At 42.5% G+C, this 21,709-nt stretch overlaps 1 protein-coding gene across 3 annotated transcripts in view; it reads right to left on the reverse strand.

The window, feature by feature from the left end:
• STK4 (serine/threonine kinase 4) overlaps window positions 1-21,709 on the reverse strand; it is a 49,119-nt gene that overhangs the window by 11,035 nt on the left and 16,375 nt on the right. For all 3 annotated transcript variants that reach the window (XM_014941277.1, XM_014941280.1, XM_014941279.1), the window contains one exon: window positions 13,164-13,321. In XM_014941277.1, the coding sequence (XP_014796763.1) occupies window positions 13,164-13,321 (158 nt within the window). The remainder of the gene's footprint in view (window positions 1-13,163; window positions 13,322-21,709) is intronic.

The raw sequence follows: 21,709 nt of genomic DNA on the forward strand, positions 1-21,709 counted from the left end.
TTGTGGAGGACAGACAGACACTAACACCCACTCAGCATCTGATCTCCAGGCAAACTGGGAAAAGTATTTTAATAGAGTTATATCAGAGGAGACCCAGGCCTTCTTGGATGACGTGTTTGGGCAGCTCTACCTTACATTCACAAATGTGGAGTTTTCTGGCTACTGAAAGTGAGACATCTTACTGCCACAGTGGCAGTGAGGATCCGAGTTATTTTCAATGTAGTTTCTATTTCTATGTGTGTGACACCAGGCCACTGTGTCTGTACTGTTCCCACAGAGTGACTGGAAGCCAACGTGCACCATTCTGCTCCCTGCCAGACACACTGTGAAGACCACGTCTAACTGGTAACTTCCCTCTGCCCCGCATCCACAGGAAGAACTGCTGCCTGGACCTCTCTCCTCACCTTGGCACCTTCCTAGCTTAGCAAGGCTTCCCTCCGCCTGCCACACCATGATGGCCTGACAGACTTGTTGGGAAGTGACCCTTCCACTGGTGGCACCAAGTACCACTTCACTGGTGGAACCTCACCCACCAGTGCCTGCTGAGGCAGACAAGGGAAAAAGCCCAAGCTTCATCAATACCAGCTTTCTGACTACTGGATGGCAGCAGCAGAATGTTGTACCATGGATTGAAGCTGAACCCAGACTCAGCTCAGCCTGAACGACCGCTCTACCATACCCTGGGGCCAGCCAGCTCCCCACCCTTCCCAGACCAGCCCACCTCCAGGCTGGGGGTCCTGCTGTACCCTGGCTGGCTAGCCTGAGCCAGGTAATAGCCAAGAGGTGCTCGCTGGAAGTTACTCACACGCTTTCCCAGTCACCCCCCATTCCTCAGCTGATATATCCTGTCCTGATACTTGATTTTCTGATTCCAGGGCATCTAAAGGGTTTATATGCGAGAAAAAGTACACGTGTATCATAGAATTGTCCAGGTTGGAAGGGACCTTTCAGATCAAGTCCAACCATCAATCTAACCCTGACAAAAACCACCACTAAGCCAGGTCGCTAAGCTCTATGTCTACCCGTCTTTTAGATACCTCCATATGCTTTAGACACACAACTGCTCCTTCACCAGCTAAGAGGTGTCTTTGCCTTCTCACCCTTCCCACAGTTTGGAAGTTTTCCCGTTTCTCAAACGCCTGTAAGAGCCGGGGGGGGGAAGCTTTGCTGTCGGCAAGATGTCAGAAAATTCCCAATACAGAAACCGATTTCAGAGGATTATAGCAAACATCAAGGTCTCCCTGGCCACCCCAGCTACCCAGACCCGACTGCACAGGGATGCTCTTAGCCAAGAGTTGGGACTTTATCAATCCTCATGTAATCCCTAAAAGGCTCAACAAACTCTTGGTGTTACAGCCAGCACATCCATATAACCTCTACATACTATTATTACCCTCTGCATTGTACAGAAATTATATTAAGGAAGAAAACCCATCCAAAGCTCTACTCAATGATATGAGTGGTCATAAAATAAGTCTTTTTTAAAAAGACCAATGCATTTTAATCTTCTGAGTTCCAAGATTAAATTTCCTTCTTTAGCCTTAGTATCAATTATGAGTATGAATAACCTTATTCACTTCCAAAAATCATCCCAAGTACCATACACGCTTAATTGAAACAAAGGAAATGACAAATTCTGTCAGTGATATTTTGCAGCACTGAACTTCAAGAAGTCCAAACCTTAAAATCCTTTAGAGACTTAGAAAGTGGCTGACTAATCCTGCAACCACAAAGGCAACTTATCTCACTGGGTATTTTTCAGTAACTGAATTAGAAACTAAGCTAAAAGGTCAGCCTGTCTGGACAAGAAAAAAAAAGAAAAAAAAAAAAAGGCAGCAGCATCACTTGCTTATAAAAAACACTTGCTGAGATTTGATTAAGGAAAAACAGCAGAGGTTATTTTTTTTTTTTCCTTCTCTAAGTGATTATGCTTTTAATTTTCTTAAGTAAGAGTACCAAAATACCTCCGGACATGCTAAAATAAATCATGTCATTGGGCTTTGAAGATGGGGCTTGCTGCACAAATCAACTGTAAAGTACACAGCTGACCAACACGATGGTGGGTTTTTTTCTTTCTTTTTTTAAGAAAAGCAATCTGTCAGAAAATGCTTATTCCTTTAAACCAAGCAGAATTGTCTACAAATCTGAGTGGTTTAAGTTCTGCTAGGAAGGGTACGTGGGTCTGTAATGGAGCTTCTTTCCAACCCAACATACCCCTTCCTCCCCTCTACATTGCTCTTAAGGGCTCTACTTGCTTTAGGGTTAACAACTGATTTATTTATTCAGGATCACTTATCCTGAATAAAGCAGAAAAATAAGAAGAATACCTGAAATAAGAGCGATTCCTTCATACAATCTTGCTCAGTGTACTATTACCATGAAACACAAATGTAACTAAAGTGGTAACCAATTAGTTAACAACAAATCAGTATGCAAATACAGTCTTCGTTAATAATGTGGAGTGAGAAGCTTCCTACTGGTGTATTAACATCATTAACTTATCTGAAAACTTCACACCCTTAAATCTGCATTGCACAATGAAGACTTAAGACACCCAGTTTTCAGTTGCAAAGGCTTAAGGCTGTATCATCCACGGTCAGGAGCCATTACGGTTTTAAACAACTTTGGCCTATCTATCTTTTAACACTTAAGAGTATTACCCTTTATTCAACAAAGTTTTTAATTTGAGTTTTGGTTTCCTGATTTATTTCTGACTCCAGGAGAGCTGCTGACAGGGGTGTGTTTCCAGGGGGACCACACCAATTCCCTGCCTCGTGTACCCAAAAGTGAGGTTCATCACAAACCCACTCCCCAGCACTGCTCTGCCCCCCCTCCTTCACTCAGGAAAGGAAGAAACACCCCCAGTTTGACAGCAAGAAAGACAGGAGAGAGAACCAAAAGCTTTCTGAGGAAAGACTGAACTAGAGATTTCCAGGGCATTTTGAAAACTGAATAGCTGCCTGACCGTGGGAGAGGCTGTCGTCTTTAAAGCCAGGGGTGTATGTTTAATATCACAGAGACAAATTATTTTTTTGGGACAGTCCCCCAGTGAATCATCTCCATAAAATCCACGTCGCATGAACCTGCGTGTCTCGCCATGCAAGGTTTTCCCAAGCGTTGGTTATTACTTGGGCATCTATTTATAATGATCCTGCATAACGGCAAGACACAAACCAAGAGGTACTTAATTTCTGAATAATGTTCCTTTCAGACTATATCAGTCTTTATGGATTGAGCTACTCTTTCTCCCTCTTTCTTGAAGGTCAAAGCTTGAGTTCTGAAGCTATTGAGGTGATGGAAATAAAAACTAGGGCAAACCTCCCGGATACCCTGGCCACTGGAAGAAGCCATGGCCAACTATGTCACCTTCTCTGGATGAGGAAGACCTCAAACACGCCTCACACATCATGAGACTCACCCCTGCGAAGTCTCCTGGCGAGGTACACCCAGTAATTACATGCACCAAATAACACTGGCAATAAGAACCTTTGAGATTTTCCTGCTGGTTTTATAGTAAAGCAAGAAGATGGCACACAAAGGCAAACGCACCAGGTCCAGAAGCCAGAGTGAGGTAACTTCGCTCCTCCAAAGTACTTCATTTCAGGCACTTGCCTGGATGAGCCCGTGCCCACTGGAAAGTAACCACAGAGGCTTGATGGAGACTTTATCCCCAGGCCTTTGCCTTATGGTCCAGAGACTCCATCTCCCAAGAGGCAACACAGAGCAGTTCCATTAGGTTCCTTACGCAAAGAGTCCCCAGAAGGAACCCATTTTGCTGCAGATGAAAAAAACCTGGATAAGCTTGTCTTTTTAAGCTACATTACCCTTTACAAACATTTGTACTGACAGATGAGTTGCAAGAAGATTTTAGAAGCATTTCAACTAAATCTCGTTTGAGCAGCAGTGTTCTTTCTTTAAGGGGGATGCTGTGCCAAGAACACACCCAGCCTTGAAAACAGATCTCAAGGCGTAACAAGGCTCAAACAGGTTTTCTAAAGAATTTGGTATGCTCAGAGATTTCTCCAACGTCACACCTTCAATTATTAATTCCTCTTCCCTTTCTCCCAAAGCAGAAATGCACGTTGCAGCCTGACCTTAAACACACAGCAGCAGCGGAACAAATCCCACGATCAAAGAGCCTGGCTGAAGTTCTGTTGGTTACTCAGCTCATCCACAAAACTTTCAGTCAACGTCTCAGCTGATTAAATGCTACAGCAGCAAATGGGCCTCAAAGATAGTCCAGGATGTTGAATTTACAAGTCGGAATACTCTCATAGAAAGTTGACTTCAGGTTGCATTATTTCAGTCTCCATTAAGAGCTATGACCTAAGCAATTCAACACAAACAACAGCAACTCATTTTACTTCCCACTCACCGCAAGTTTCATTTAAAAGCCTTATGTCACAGAAGGCCTGCTATAGAGAGAAATATAGCAAAAATGAAATTTTGACAGCAAGTTGCGGCAGTAAGTGCTTCGCAATCAATGTCAGTGTGCACCAAAGTGAAAGCAGGCGGTGAACAATGACCCTGTTACCGAAGGTAAGACAGCAGACATCTATCCTCTTCTGCATCACAGAGAAGAGTCAAACCACCGAACCACCTCTCTCCAATTTCAAATATCACTAATAAATCTTAAAACCAAATGTGGTATCTTCTGGGTTGGGCTGTTTCGTTTTTTTGTTTGTTTTTTTTTTTGTTTGTTTTTTTTTTTGTTTGTTTTTTTTTTTGTTTGTTTTTTTTTTTGTTTGTTTTTTTTTTTGTTTGTTTTTTTTTTTGTTGTTGTTGTTACAATAGGAATTTAGAATGGTTTATAAAACCTACATACATTGAGCTTGCTGTAAATCACAGTGGTGGCTTGAAGCAGCCATGAATTTGATGAGGTTTGCAGTAAAGTTCGGAGTGTCTTCCTTATGCAAATGTTACAGAAGATTCAAGACCACTTAAACAATAAAAGAGATAAACAAGCTGTTCCTGGGCTTATTTTCAAAACGACTGTATGTTTGATTACAACGTGACAAAACGAACCATTTTTCCTTAACAAAGATGTCACTAGTTAAAAGTATTTGCTGGGAAGAACACCCCAAATATGCTGAAAAGGTAATGCTGAGAAGAAACACACACAATTAGCAGAGCTTTAAAAATTCTTGGCAGATGGCTGAAGAAACAAAAAAAAAAGGAAATCCATTTAAGGGATTTCAATGTTATGAATCAAGGCAGGTGACATTTAAAACCAATGAATAAAACATTACAAAATCCTGTGTCTTTATAAATCATACTTCACACTGGAAATTACAGGTAGGTACTACACTTTAAGATCTCTCTCAATTAGCAGGAGATACTGTAGGGTTTGGAAATTAATAGTTGTCTATTCCAGACTGTCTTCTGTTGTCAGAAAGATATTCTTTTAGTAGAGTCTATTTTTTTCCCCAAAAAAATGATGGTCTGATTGCTCTCCCATTGAAAGAAAGCTTTAGTTTAGATTCAGCAGAGCACAAACACGTTTACTTGTTTCCCAAGTAGGAATCAGCCCCAGCTTCCCAGGACCTAGACAGGGTGATCTATCAGCCATCCCAGATCTGGCCATCTCTCTCAAACTGATGAATGCCCCAGCATGTAAGTTGACTTTACGATCAAAGCAAGACTATTGGAAGAAATCAGTGCCTGAGAAGTCATTTTTATTCCAGTCACCATTGGGAAGAAACGAGTTGATGATAGATGAAGGGAAGAAACTTTTGGACAGAGAAATCCCTGAAGATTCACTCAAAGTGTTTGGTTTAGTCTTGGAAAAAATGTTATTGAAAAAAGCTCTGCTTTAACCAAACATATTTTTTTTTTCTTCTATACACAACTATACATATTCAAATGAATATTTGGAACAGTCAATCTTCATTCATCACACAAGGGTTAGAGTAACTTGCTCTCTTAGAAAAGAAAGACTGTATTGCAAGTTTCCTAATAATTCAGTAGAAGTCTCAAGATTATTTGGTTCTAAATTAATCCCATTTAAATGATGTGTAAATGTGCATACTCTAATATAGCTTTTTTTGCTCCTTTCCAAGTGGATAGACTTCCTGGAGTCTCAGTAACCAGCTCAGATTATTCACTTGAATAATTTGGATAGGGGAAAGGAGGAACAGAAAGATTAGTGTAGAGGCTGAACCTGACACCTTTACCAAGCTGCTTAGAAGACAGAAGTCAAAAGAAGATAAAGCACAAGGGATCACAGTAGAGTCAGGAAATTCTATAAAATGATAAACTATAAAAAGCCACACAACAGCAGCTTATACATATAACACAAGTACTTTTCTTCTAGCTTCTGCTCCAACCATGTATCCTCAGCACACTGCCTTCTTCCTACTACTAGAAAAGACCCAAAGCCCAGTTCCAATTATTTAGCCTGTCATCATTTTCCAAGCCTGCAACTGAACAGAAAATACTCCCAAGTTTTGAATCGATCGAACTTTCAGAAGGACAGACAAAAGGCAGTAAAGCTATAGAGCATCAATATCAGATTGCTAATAAATGCTATCCAAATGAATGTTCAAGAGAAACCAAAGACATTGAATGTTCCAGGTACCGGTAGACAACAAGCTGTTCACAAGACAAATGACACCTTCACAGACAGAATACAATAAACTAGAGACTCTGGTCATTGTAAAGCAGAACGTGTTTACTGTTATTGATAAGCAATAAATCACTTGCTCTCTAACAGTTCCTCCCTATAAATCACTCCCAATGAGAGAAACAGACGGTTCCAGTATGCAGCTAGGAAAAGAAATATACTGTGCTGAGAGATCTCCATTTTTAACAGCAGTCGTTGTAGGGTGGCGTAGGGGAAGCCGCAGGGTGATGTGAGAGACGTGACACCGTGCACCCTGAGATTCCAGCTGCAGCTTGTGCAGATCCATGGCTGGGCTGGGCAGCAGAGAGAGCTGCAGCATCCATCCATCCATCCCTTGCTGCACCGCCCTGGGCTGGAGAGCATCCCACAGCCATCCATCCCGGCTGCCATCCCCACCGCCCGCACCACACCTCACCTGCCTAAGGAGATGCTGATCTGCAGGTGGTGTCAGGCTGGTGTCCACCACCAGACTCAAAAATACAATAGGATCCTAATGCGATCCGACTTGCTTTGAAAGAATTAAGATTTCTATAAACTTTGCAGTAAGAACTTCAACCTCCTCCCATCACACCAATACCTAATTTGTCTAACGAGAAGGAAAAGGACCCTGGGCTGGAGAGCATCCCGCAGCCATCCATCCCAGCTGCCATCCCCACCGCCCGCACCACACCTCACCTGCCTAAGGAGATGCTGATCTGCAGGTGGTGTCAGGCTGGTGTCCACCACCAGACTCAAAAATACAATAGGATCCTAATGCGATCCGACTTGCTTTGAAAGAATTAAGATTTCTATAAACTTTGCAGTAAGAACTTCAACCTCCTCCCATCACACCAATACCTAATTTGTCTAACGAGAAGGAAAAGGATTCATATTCATGATTTCACTGCGAAACAGCAGCCATTTGTCCAACTGAACAAGCTGAAGACACCATCAGACTAACACATTTCCCTTTCCTGCTGGTAAAGATACCAGAAGTTATTTTACTTATTTATTATAATTACTTTGTTCCCAATGTAGTGTTTCAAACTACTAAGTAAAAGCACAGAAATGAGAATGTTAATAAAAACCAGTATATCCCAGATGAGAGCAGCATAATGAAACACTCAGTAAACAGAAAATTGTATTTTTCTTTACTACTTCAAGGAAAGGAATTAAACCTCCACTCTGCTAAGAGAAAGGCTCACTTTCATTTATGTTATACTTGTAAAAAAGAAAGATCTAAGCAGTAGCTGTTAAAAGCTCTGGGCTAGAAGCAGCTTACAGAGAGAGACACACAAAATATCATGATTTCCCAGCAAGTAAGTATAAATGGACATACACATTCACAGTTATTTGAAGGAGGCTGCAGCTGCAATACGAACTCTTGCAGTGCAGGTAATTCAAGAACTCCAAAAGGCATGAATATACTTTTAGAAACTGGACTTTATTAAAATCTAAGTGTTTTCTTGATGTTTTGCTTCAACAGTTTGCTATTGCTTTGTCTCTTACCTGAACAAATTGCAATCACAAGTGTGAAATATGTCTCTGTTGCTCACTCATTGTCCCACTGGCTCGGTGAAGCATCCAGCTCCCACAGCCTCTGGCTCCAAGGAGCCCCTGGCAGGACCCCACATAAGGCAGAGGGACCAAAACCGAAGACCACAGCAAGGGGTCTACAACCACTTTTGAAACAAAGATGCTTCATTTCAAAATGTGGGATTTTTAAGGAGCACAATCCATGGAGGAGTCTGGTATCAAAAGCAAGCTGTGGCCCAAGCACTCTGGAAGCAGCAGGCCAGACAAGTGGTTACTGGAAAGAGACCAGGAGCTGTGGGATCAAACCCAGCCCTTCCCGTAATTCAGCAAAGTCCCTTCTCTGCCTGTCTCTCTCTAGCAGACAGTGAGGTGGAGACAAGAACTGATGCTCCAACTGTGCAGCCCTGACAAAAGTGGCAGCTGATCAGCACCTTCATTCTTCCCCCTAATTAGACACAATTAACACCTCCTGCTCATCCTCCCTTCTTTTACCCTGCAAAAATTTCAGAAGCAACAGTTCTGCTGCTTGTAGAACGGTCTTCCCCAGCAGCAGAGAAACAGATGACACTGCACCAAAAAGTGATAAAGTCTGTTTTGGAGCTAGGGGAAATCACACCGATCTCTCCCGTCCAATAAAATCCCCATCAGCAGCCAAAAAGACACTTCTCCAAGGGAGCTAAAAAGATGAGGTAGTGCAGAGACCAGCAACTCCCAGCACGGAGACACAGGACCTGAAACACAGGTTTGCTCACGGCAGACTGAAGCATGGTGAACCTGCAAACAAAGGCTGTGACAACAGCCACCCTTCCACAGTCACCAGAGAGATCTACTGTGTCTACTCCTCCTTCTTCCGCAAACACTTTCAAAGATGCATGTTAATTTTATTTTTGTAAGGAAAAAAGTCCTGCTCCAAAGTCTTTCTCCTTCAATGAGAGATCCTGCGAAGGCAGAGCCTCTTCATTAAGCCAAGGAGAGAGAAGGACAGACCCAAACTACTGGCTGTTGATAATTGTAGGAGTAGGAAAGGTCTGATTCACCAAGACTTAGCAGATATGAACAAGTCAAGGTCTTCGCAAAGGGAGCAGGTTACTTCTTAGGAAAGAGACATGGACCTCATTTCCAAAGGTCAGCTTCCTTCCAGAGCTGCAGCAGCAGGATGGAGAGAAATGACTGCTGATGGCTGCAGATCCCCACCGAGGTCCTGCAGGTGAATGGCAACCCTTTCCTTCAAACGCTCAACTATCACCTGGTGTTCTCCCAGTGAAGCACAGATAACAAGAGCAGCTAAAGACAACATAAAAGTGTCTGTACCAATTAAGCTCCTGACAGGCTGCCTTACACAGGCCAGGGATGGTCGGCAGATACACGGGTGGCGGAAGCGGCTCCAGCTCCAGCCTGCAGAAAGACTTGGTGTCCTGCAGTGCTCTTTCTCTAGTGCCTGTTAAAAGTTCAGGTCTTATTTGACCCCACATCCAAAACAAGCCCCTAGGATACTTAATTAGCATAGATTCACTGATATATGAAAAATCATAAATTAGAGTTACAGCAAAACCTAAGCTCAACACCACAAGTATTAAGAAAACAGGAGGTGCATCACGATGGCAAAATTGAAGATTGACAGGGCTCTACCACCACTCGTTTTCGCCGGAGAAACCACACTCATGAAATAAAAACAAAATTATTTCAGTCTTGTCATAGCTACCATAAGCCATGAATGCCTGGAACCTCCTAATTTGGTAACGAAATAAGCTTTCAATAAAATGCTTAGAGATATAACAGACAACATTCATGACTGGAGGATCCACAAATACATGCTACAATATGCCTGGCAAGACTGAAGGCCTTTCAAGCAGGGCCAGAATCAAAACCAAAGTGATCCCACTTTAGCCACAGGTGATATTAGGATAATGACCTGCTCAGAGCAGTTTAAGAGGCTTGCAAAATAGGAATAAGCAAAGAATTTGTTGTGTCTAAGGGCATGAAACACTGCACAACTAGTTTGGCCTATGTTACAGTGCTACTGAAAGATTAAAGTGAAAAAATGTATTACATTGTCTAAACAAATCTTCTAGCATTATTAATTTAAGTCTGTGTAACAGTACGCGACTGATGTTCACTGGCAAAATTAAATTCATCTACCAAAATTTTGAGATCTGATTATGGCAATTAGGAATCCTACATACAATGCAGCCTGCCCATTAACAGCCCACCCCTGCAGCACTTTCCTCTCAGAGTTTGTTATATTCTTCCTGAAAGCAAGATTTTTTTGCCCATAGTTAGTACTTTCCCTCCCACCCCCGCCATGTTCAATAAATCATAGTGTTCTTGAAAACATTTTTTGTAATGAAGCAGGGATTAAGTCTTTAGAGATCCTTGTTCAAACATGAGCGGAGCTAAACATTAGCATTATTGGGCATTGACTAATCAGTTAATAGTAACTTCTGCCTCAGAAATCCAAGGCCTGGAAATCCACTGGATTTACACCAACTCAGACCACAACCAGGAACAGCCAGAGCATCACGTTGGGGAGGAATGGAGTTCACCACCTTTTAGAAGAGGATCTCTGGGCTTTCAGCTCTGCAGTGGATGAGGCTGATTCCATCTAGCCCTTATCTAACATGACATGGCCATTGTGATATAAATAGTGTCTTACTCGCCTGCTTTGCAGGAACAATGTTAGTCCAGAAAAGGTCAAATGGTTTTGCCACAGGGGAAAAGAGCAAAAATCATTTGTAATTTAATATTGCCCTTTGGTTTTTTTTTGCTTAGACAAGAGAAGACTCCAGGTGCTAGTCACACAGGAGGGAGAGGAATACAGAAGACAAGGCATATTTACCTAGTCTGCAGTAGCACAAAGCAATAATATTTCAATCATTTCTTAAGGCCCAGGAGGAACTAGTATTTACCCAGCATCTCGCTGATCTCATCTTTACTTGGAATCCTTCAAACTCTACAGGCAACGTCTGCTCAAACCTGCCTACTTTGACAATGCAGAAATAAGTCATAGCTGCAGGCAAGTCTGGGACAGATGTACTTGATGCACCCACTAGCGAATGTATATCTTCTTATTCCACAATGCTTACTGCATTGATGCTTTCAATTAATAAACATGACTTTTACCCATAGCAAGCCAAACTGATCTATTTTCAGCAAAACAGGAAAAATACCCAGTTTTAAATCTCTGAACACATTACACAACCTGAGGTTGCTCCTACTAATGCTCAGATAAGCGTTATACAAATACCCACACGTATTTCTTAAGGTTGCTATCAAGCATTTTCCTCCTCCTACAGAAAAAAAAGTAGCTCTGCTACAAAATTTGCATGCGAGACAGGCCGGTACATTCATACAGCTGATCTAGAGAAATACATACAGCCGGGAAGTGAAATTTCTACAAATTACTACATGAAGGTGACCCAAAGTCGGATTTATTGCTAGCTTTTATCGTTTGCTTTTATTGCTTCCAGCGCACTGGTAATCTACGCACAGGGTGATACTTCAGTACTAATGGAAATCAGTAAACAAGGTCGCAGGCGTCTCAAACAATTCCTTTGCACATTCTAAAAATATTTGTAGGTCCCGTTTGCTAGAAAGGCACCGACCTTTCCTTGTGTCATCCGCGCTCAGCGGGTGCAGCCTGCACCTACAGCTCGCGGTGCGCAGGGCAGAACTCATCCTACTCGCTGGAAATAAGGGTAATTGCTAAACTTGTTATCAACAAAATTAGAAAGTAAAATAATTACAGCAAATTTCCCCTTGGGCCATTTTGTGCAGACTACAAAAGACTTCTAAGATACTCCAAACCAGCCCGTCCTTCCTGGGAAATACTACACATTGAAAAATAATTGTTTATCATTAAATTAAGTAACAGCACGTAAGGTGAATGAGATAAACAGAGTATCTGACTCAACTGGAATCGTGTTTGGCCCAGACCCTGTGATACACAGGCAGCTTGCAAGTTATTTTTGCAAAACATGTTTATGCAGTGACTTTAAGCCTCCAGGCTAAACACAATGTAGTGCAAAGGGCCATGAGAGAGAAGGCAGCAGGTCCCCTCCGCTCCCCATCCTTTTCGGTCTAAATAAGAGAATCTGAGACGCAGCAGCAAAGACAACACAATGTCTGTAACAGCAGTAGCCTATACAATCTGCACAAAGAGAATGAAAGGCTCCAGCTATTATTCCAGCCTTAAAGAAAAGCATCTCCTCAGAGTCGTGACTGGCAGAGGGATTTCGCTTTCCAGGCTGCTTTGTGAAGGTGGAGTGAACCTCAGCAGCTCTGGGATGCGGCGTGACAACCTGAACCCTGGGCAGCACCAGCAGACATGGAAAGGGTGCACAGCACACTCAGAGCAGAAAGTGCTTGCAGTGAAATATCATTGAAAGGAAATGCAGCGTTCAGCAGAGCAGGCATCTTCCCGCATTCTGAACTCGAACCAGAAAATTTCCATCCTCACAAAAAAAATTAAATCCAATTTATGAGTAATAGATCTTTCTTTGGGCTTCTGAAAAGTTCCTGAAAATTCTGAGCACATGAACCCTAGTTAGGAAGACTGAAACTGAAGATTTGAAACAGAAATGAAGACAAGCTCGATGTTTATATAATAAAACCTAGTGCCAAAGCTTGAGAAAAACAAGGAAATTCACTGGTTCTAACACTGCTTTTTGTCAAACACTGTACATTCAGGATCTGCATTTTCCAACTGCCATCTGGAATTCTATTTTTTTTTATTTTAAATGCATAATGGGGAAGTAAAGCACGATCGCTTGTACCTTCATGTCCTCAGGCTTTTTTGTTCTTTTGTTTTGCTTTTAAACAAGGACAGTATACAGATAATGACTGGCTACGATTACCGAGAAATACCTAAAGAAAATGAGTTTTTCAAAATGCCCCATCCAAATGCATTAGCAATTAGAATCTCCTCAAGTTTCCATTAGTCTGTCAAAACAAGAAATGATCCTATAGCAGTTCTGACTAAAACTCTTAAAGATTGTCACATTGATTGAATTTCAAAGTATAGACTTACAAATTCGTAGTCTCCATCCTGTGGTACTTTCCAATCAGATGAATTTTTTGTCTGGCCAGACACATTCTTCCCAAAGCTATTGATTTGATTCTCCTTCTCCTTCTGCTCAAAATATTCAAGGAATGATGGTTTGGCTGGCTGCATCGTTTCATCCCTCCCTGGAAATATTAAAAATAGAAAAAAATAGTTGTTTTGAAAAAATATATTTTCGGTTATACTGCTTTACATCAGACCCAAAAGTGATTTTATTTTTTTAGCACACACTAAATCACATAGTACTGCTAAAGCACTATTTCTTTCAGCAGCTTTTCAGACATAAAACTGATTGTACAGCAAGAAAACTGGAGAAGGGGAGCTCAGAGCCCACCAGACAAGAGACTATAATGCTGCAGGCCTTGGCCTCTGGACCTGCAGCCCGTCCATCAAAGCTCACTACCAGGCAACCGAGCTTCATCCACCAAATGTGAGAACTAAACTGTGAACAACTTGAGAGGTTGGTTTGTTTTTTTTTCATCCCAGCCAGGTTGTATGCTCTGCAAAACACGCAACATTCCCAAACAGCATTGTTTTACAAGCAGAAACTCACCTCTGTAGTTATGAATGGAACAGTACTAAAGTGAGGCCTTCAAAGACCATGTCTACCACACAAATATCACGTCACTTGCCTTGGGTAGAAGTAGACAAGTTCCGCGTTTCTTGGGTAGAAAGGATTAATTTGGTTTGCGGAGCTTCTTTTTCTCTTTTTATAAACAGTCAGTTAGTAAGTTTTCTGCTCTAGTTTTCTTTGTGTAAGTTAATTCCTTGAAACATACTTTCTTAGTGGATTACTCAAATAAGCCAGAGATAGAGATGAACCATTCAATTCTAGACTGCACTTAAGAAACCAGCAAAGGTGCATGGCAGGGGGTTGGAACTCAATGATCTTTAAGTTCCTTTCCAACCTGAATCATTCCATGATACAAAGAGAGACAGAGGAGTCAAAATAATCCCCTAAATATGAATACTTTGATTTTTAAGAGCAGGTCTCATGAGCCTCCCAAGCACCATTCTCAATAACAAAGAGCTCCCCCAGACTGATGCGAGAAGAAAGGACACAGCCAAGAGCACAAAGCTTTAGCACAACTAGATCTACATCATTCTCATTTGTCTAAATAATTTTTTAGAATGAGCAAAAGTTAACAGAAAAGGAAGATGGCTGCTGATGCATTAAGAACAAGAAGTTCATAAAAATACATTCTCAACAGGTGCCCAGGTACATTGGGAAGTTGGTGGGATCAGGGATACGAGCACCAATGTATCCCTTCTTCCTCTAGCCATCGCACTGTCCAAATCCTTGTTGATGAGATTTAAGTACCATTACATACAAATAAATCTAGCAATTCATTCAGCAAACAGGTTTCCATCCCTGAAGGAAGAAATGCAGGGTCAGAATGTCCCAGAACAAAGCAGATCCCCCAGGCTGTCTGGAGAGCGGAGGTGGGCTCCAGCCAACGAAGGCAGCTTTGGCTGCAGAGCCACGGCAGCGCAACAGGGGAGGAAGTAATGAAAAGGGAGAGGATGAAAATAACGATTACTAACAAAGACCACATAAAAGCCAATACAGGCAGAAACCACAAAATTTAACTTCATAGCCAGTCAAGACCGAGAGGCCTACCCTGTCTCCAAGGGAAGATTTCTTTACTGGTGCAACCAGTAAAGCATCATATGCTGCCCGGGCTCCTCACCCTTAAATCTGGCCGGTCCGGAGAGTCAGGGCACAGCCAACACCTCCTCAAGAGTCTCAACCCAAAGGAAGAGGAAGGTTCACGCAGCAAATGTGCTTTCCCAGGGCTGCACCCCCCCACCAGGACAAGTGCAATCACAGCGAGAGGCTACGGGCAGCTTAAGGCCACCGTGCTGCTCCGGGTGATAAAACCCCTCCCAAAAACCTGTGATCATGATGGAAGTGAGCACTGTAACAATACCCAGTGAAATAGGTTTGTTCTGATAAAATATGGTTCTCTAGAGGCTGGAGTAGGTTAATCATACTTGAACCATCTGTTTTTGTCAATGCAGAAACCATCATTTTCAGAAAGCAGGATTAGGACTAGATTTAACAGAAAACTGCATCAGAACAGCCTAATTCTGGACAGTGGAAATAAGTTCACTGTCCAATGCCACACATTTGAAATAAATATAATCTGTCAGGCAGGCGATCAACCGAAAGTTTAGAGCTTCAGAGAAGCACAGAGGGGACGGAGGCGTCCCTTGATGGGTTTGTGGGGTCTGTGTAATGCAGAGCCAGGCTATCACAGGGCAGTCCTCACTGAGGACATTCAGCAGCACCTTCCGCTTGAAAAAATACTAGCTACTCTGGAAACCCATTAAGATTTAATCACGGAATATTATTCTTCCACATAAAATTGTCATCCAGTGATCCAGAACTTCCCTGGCAGACTCTGCCTGATCCTCAGATGAGTGTACGAATTCCTCGGTCAGCTACGAGATACTTGAGGAAGTTATTTGTCTACAGACGTGTTAAATACAGAACAAATTTCCGCAAAGTATGAGAAATCTTGACAGGATATTTGGGTTGTGATACTGAGGGATGGGTGGTTCTACACAGCCTGAAATGTCACGATGCCTTTTGGTAAAGTGCTGCCTCGTGCTGCCTCTCCGGGGTCAGCTAAAAGCTCAAGCAGGAACCAAAGTGCTTACACTTTCACACTATGACAACTGGAGCAAAGACAAATTATTCTACCCCTGGCAGTAGTTCCCCCCCCTTTTTAAAAAAAGAAAAAACAAAAACCTCATCGTACAGAATTAGATCGAGAAAGACACCTTCAGACAAGCTGCGTGAAGGTCAGTCAGGAAACACGTCCGCGAAGTGGAGAACTGATTTGCTGTTGGGAATAATTACTGCAATACAATAGCAATCCAATTACTGCTAAGTGATAAAACATTTATTTAGACTGAGGTAAATACACCCTTTGTGTTCTGCTGCACTCCAGCCTGTTTGGAGCAGGCAGTAAGTTGTTATGGCCAAGCACAGCAATGTTTAACACCAACAAATTTTGCAGAAATAGAGGAATTCATGACCAGCCAGGCTAATGCAAATGCAGCTTACTGATGGCCAGCCTAGGCTGCAGTAATTTAGGCTTCCTAGGAGAGTAAAAAAAAAAAGACATCTAAATCAATTTGTATTGTATGTTTTGAAAACAGTTGTTTGCTGCAAAGGAGACTTGGAAAGCAAGTGTTTCACACCAGTGACATGGCCTTATCTGTTTTTTTTCCTTTTATTTTTTTTTAAAAGACTGCTCGCTCCTACCAGAGGTTAATTCAGAGTGCTCCTTTCCCTGTAACTTGTATTTTACCAAGAAATGCAGTATTTGTGAACAACGAGTTACATCTACTGAACAACAACCTACTGTAGCATCACTGAATTGCCGGAAGGTATATCTAAACACAAGCTTCATTTAATGAAACTATTTACTAAAACTTCTGCTTTATGCAGAAATGAAACAGGCAAAGAAGGAAGCACGTGAAGTGGTGGTAGCTTATAACCCTGAAAAGTACAGCTGGATTTTCAGCCCCATCAGTACAAGTGATGGAAGGGAAAGCTGGGGGTGCTGCAGGGGAAGGCTGCCAGGACACCGAAGGGCTCCCTGCCATGGGTGGGAGGGCAGGGGGGTTTGTCCAGCCTGGGGAGGGCAGGAGGGGCTCTAGCTGTGGTCTTCTACCCCAACAGGCCACCAGAGCCCTGCTCTTCCCAGCAAGAGGCTGAACTGCAGTAGGGGCACCATAGCTGAATGCAAGGAAGAACGTTTTCCCAAGAGGGATGGTTGTGCAAGGGAGAAGGGCTGGAGCGGTCACGCACCGGGCTGGACTCAACACTGTGCTTGGTCCTATCCATGGCACAGGAAACCAGACTGCTGGCCTCCAGCCATCCCTGCCAAGCCACTCTGAGTGTAGTGAGACCCTGGAACAGGTTTCCCAGAGAAGCTGTGGCTGCCCCATCCCTGGAGATGTTCAAGGCCAGGTTGGACAGAGATTTGAGCAACCTGGTCTAGTGGGAGGTGTCCCTGCCCAGGGCACCTTTATTTAAACACGGTTTGGGTTTTGTTTAAACTGCTTAAAATAGAGATTGCTAACTGGCAAACAAATAGTGGAAAAAAAGATAACATAAATCAAAAAATAGGCGAAATCCAGATCCAAGAGGTGTGCAACGTGAGCTGCTGCTATGATCTCAGTAGGGGTGCGGATGCAGCAAGACCGACAGAAACACTCCCAGAGACAGAGAGACGTTCCACCAAATCAATTATCATCCCAGCACGACTGGATTTCTTTTCATCAATCTTGGCACTTAACAGCAGTGTCATCTTTCCAAAGATGATCTGCTATTAATTCAACACAAGAATCACCCCACTATATCTTTAGGAGTTTGATAACGGGCAGCTGAAGACAAAAATTGATCACTGCTATTTGCAGGAGCTGCTGAAAGATGACACTGCACTGAACGTGTCTGTGCCAAAAAGCATTTAATTTCCTAGTTTTATAGGGTTAGACAAAAATATGAACATTTGACAGAAAGTGAGATCACAAGTGTGGCAGAGAAGAGAAGGTCACCCTGCGGTGACAAGAAAGGCTTCTCCACGCATTTATTTTGGAATGTAAGGAGTTGCTTGTAAGGATGAGCCGCGAGAGCTCCCCAGAGCCATTAATGCCTACCATTTAGATACACAGTCATCTTTTTAGGAGCTGTATTAATTACGCAAATGGAACAGCACGGCTCTGCTGGAGCAGGGCCAGCTGACTGCAGGTTTGGGCTAGCTGTGCAGAGCCCCAGGCACTGGGCACCCAGCCTGCCGGGGGGTGAAGAGCAGAAACCCTCCACAGAAAACTCAAAAGTCACATTTAGGAAAGCCTAAGAACATCAGTAACGTTTTGTGTGAGAACAGAGAAAGATGTGGAACCAGGGAGTGCAAAGGTAGAGAATGCTGTAAACTGTGATCAACAACCATCCCCTTAGATTTTGATTTTTAAAGGAGTTTACTGCCTTAGTAATAGCCTTACCCTTTCAGCGCTGGAAAGCACGAGTCCAGCTGCATGGGGTACCATGGAAATTGGGACAGTCCTCACCCAAAGAGCCCAGAAAAGCCAAAAGGCAACAGACACAGTCAGGGCACTGCAAGAGGCCAGTGGGGCAACATCAGCAACAGCTGGTGGCCTTGGCAGACTAGATCCTCTCCTCTGCCTGGATACAGCAAGGGCAGGTTTTAAGGAAAAACTTAAACAACAGCATGCTCCCTCCCATAAAATGTCACCGGTCTGAACAGTTGAGGGAATGGAAGAGGTCAGTCTTAGTAGCTGACTGCAGCACACAGACCTCTTCACATCAAGCAAAAGGTGACAAAGAAGGTGTAAAGAGCCTTCAAGCCATTCGTATTTCCATGTGATGCTGCAGAGAAAGCAGAATGATCAAGAAGAAATAGCACAGTCAATTAAGCCAGCAAGAGATTTACTTTTTTTTTTCCAGCAGTAAAGAATATCTGTGAAACCGGATCACTCAGCATCATCTAGTCCCAGAAATCAAAGCACTCATTTTGTTGATTTTGTCAAATTAGCTCTCACAATTGAGAATTTTCAGAAGCTCATGAGCTTCAAAGGACGCCTTCAAAAGGAAAGTGGGATTTACAAAGTCCTTCTATCTATCTGAGCAAGCTTGCTGAGTAATGAAACTAGAATTTCTGCTTGTCTCTAAAATTATGCTTCTTTGCTCAAACTTAACAGCAGAAGAATCCCTGTCTTGTTATTCTTTCCTCTTGAAAGAGATTGCTATTATCTACCCTGGGTGAATATTCTAGAGTCACAAAGCTTGTCATGAGAGAGAGTAAGGTAACTTCAGGAACACATTTTGTGTGCTCTTTACTCAAGTCCGTTAATACTTAAAACGCCTATTCTTGAAGCCACCGTGAAAGATTTCCTCCCTTATATCACAAAAATCAGAGCTAGAGCAGGAGTTAGGAACAGTCAGGACATCATGCTACAAATTCATCTACGAAGAAGGTAACATAAATCAACAGTAATGAAGTGATCAGCTGCTAAATTAGCAGGATCAAACTAAAACGTGATACCTGGTACAGATGGATGTATTTGTCAAGATGACACAAGTCTGCACACTTTAGAAAGACAACTGCCCTCAGCTCTGAAGAACACTCGTGTTTGTGAGAATGGGGAGTCAGGAGCAACAAAGCTAAATATTTTGAAGTTGATTTGTGCTAGGAAAGTGTCACAAATGCCCCACACAAAGCCCAGGAAGATGCATCCCCGTGAGCAAGACTCAAACCAGTTCTGCAGAGGCACAGCGAAGAGCACTCCTGTTAACTTTAAAGAAAGCAGAGCTATCACTGCCTTTAGTCAGATGTAAGGCCAGAAAGGATCCCCTGGGACACCCAGCACAGCCTCCTGCTGTCCTGTACAAGGTAATATACTCCCTTTCACAGAGGGATCAAGATCTGTTGCAAAGCAGTTGGTTTACTTCATCTTTGCTGTTGACAGACTCACTGTTCTGAAGTTATGAACCCTCTCACTTCCAGTCCCGAGTTTATGGGCAGGCAGTGTATCTGTGCTTGTCCTTGAGCAAGCCTCAGCTCTCAGGCACTCAAACCATCCTCCTCTACAGCGCTCACCTTCTCTCCTTGCCCTTTTTAAATGATTTTTTTTTTTATATCCAACATCTTTCATTTCAGTGGTCCAAAGGAGCAGAGTCCTTTCACTGGCGGAGTCCCCAGCAGCCCGGGTGAGCTGCTGTCTGCTTTGGAGTGAATTATGTACCTCTAAGGCTGGAAACGCTCACATTTAGGATGCGCAAAACAGCGCCTGATGATTATGTGCAAGCAACACTTCATTAATATTAAATTTCAAATGCAATTGCAGTTTTATTCACTTCGGGCTATTTTTTTAGATATCACAGATGAACTTTAGCAGCTGGACAGCATAATTTGTACAGTATGAACAGGACCGAGTCATTTTATGCAGCAGAGCAGAGAGATACCAATTTATTCAACCAGAGCAAAAAGTGCTCCATCATTAATGAATTCACCCCATGGCAACACAAGCTGAGATTTCCTCACATTAAAAGCAGACCACATAACACTTCGTATCCATTGAAGCTTATGAGGACAAGCCTTTCCATAATTATGGCCTATCTCAAACTAAATCAAAGCAGAACATGCCTGACAGGTCCTGATATTAAGAAGGAGCTCCTAAATGACCATTAAAACTAAAATAAAAAAAAAAAAAAAAATCAATGCGAGGAATCCTAACTAATCTCTTTTAATGAATATAAAACATCAAAGCCATCAAAAGAAGAGCAGCAACACTCGTCCAAAGCTGTGTTGTATATAATTTAAGACTCTTTCTGAACGAGGAGGAAATCCTCACGGTAATGAAAGCTTTTTAAGACCAGGTTACCTCCTTTTAGATCTCTTTCACATAAAAACTCAGAAAAGATTATAAATATAGAGAAGCCTTCTTCCTCCATCACAAATTTTCAGTGGACACCTACATCTTTCACCTCGTTAGCTCGAATTGCTAATTTAGTCCAGCAACTACAGTACAGGACAGAGGCAGGGAATGTGAAGACGCATCAGAAAAAGAGTGGACATTTCATACTCTGCATCCTCTGGCTCAGGTCCTGATGAATCTTAATGAGAAACAACCTCATCCACAGTGCTGGGAGTCTTCAGGTCCAGCACCCCGTGGGCAACAGCTCAGGCTCCCCGAGTGGCACATACCCAGCTCAGCATTTCCTAACACCCTTCCTGTTCATAACCCAGAAACTCATCTGTCATATTCATATCCCAAAAACCTCATTATCTAGACAGAGCAGAAAACAACAAATCAATACATTTTATTTTTTTTTCTGAAGCTTGAAAATCTGCTGGTAAAAATGAATTTGGTTTAAAACTTCTGCAATTAAGGAATTTAAGAGTTTATAGAGTTTTCCTCCCTCCTGCTCCAGAGGAAAGCCTTCTCCAGGGTTTATTTTGATCCAGTAGGAATTGAGTTTATTCTTAGAAGAGACAGGTAGGTTACAGTTTGCCTGTACGTGCAAACATATGCATGTGCATGGGACAGAGATATACTTACTAAGTGATTTTGTACTACTCTGTCTCTTGCTTGAGTCTCCAGAAACATGTTTTCTCCTGTATGCTATTCAGGACTCCGTTAGTCATACCTCCCATCTTCCTCAAGACAATGCTTCTGTCCAGAAAAAAAATAACCCCCCTACTTTCTATCCCCCACCATCACAAATGCAGGGGTGAATAGTAATAAAGTGTTAGGAACAGCAAAAATAGCTGTGTTAAACACATACATCTTTCTCCAATTTCAGTGTTTCTGAAAATATAAATATTAACAGATGATGAACTTTGCCTTAGCATTAAAGCTTTGCCAAACATTCAGGACAACCAAAGGTGGACAATCATCCAGCTTACACTCCAGACTGGCTTTTCTTCATGCTTCAGTCTGCAAAGAACCAGTATTTCGATCGCTAAGACACCACA

This window comes from Calidris pugnax, unplaced genomic scaffold (assembly GCF_001431845.1).
Source record: "Calidris pugnax isolate Ruff unplaced genomic scaffold, ASM143184v1 scaffold55, whole genome shotgun sequence".
Lineage (NCBI taxonomy): Eukaryota > Metazoa > Chordata > Aves > Charadriiformes > Scolopacidae > Calidris > Calidris pugnax.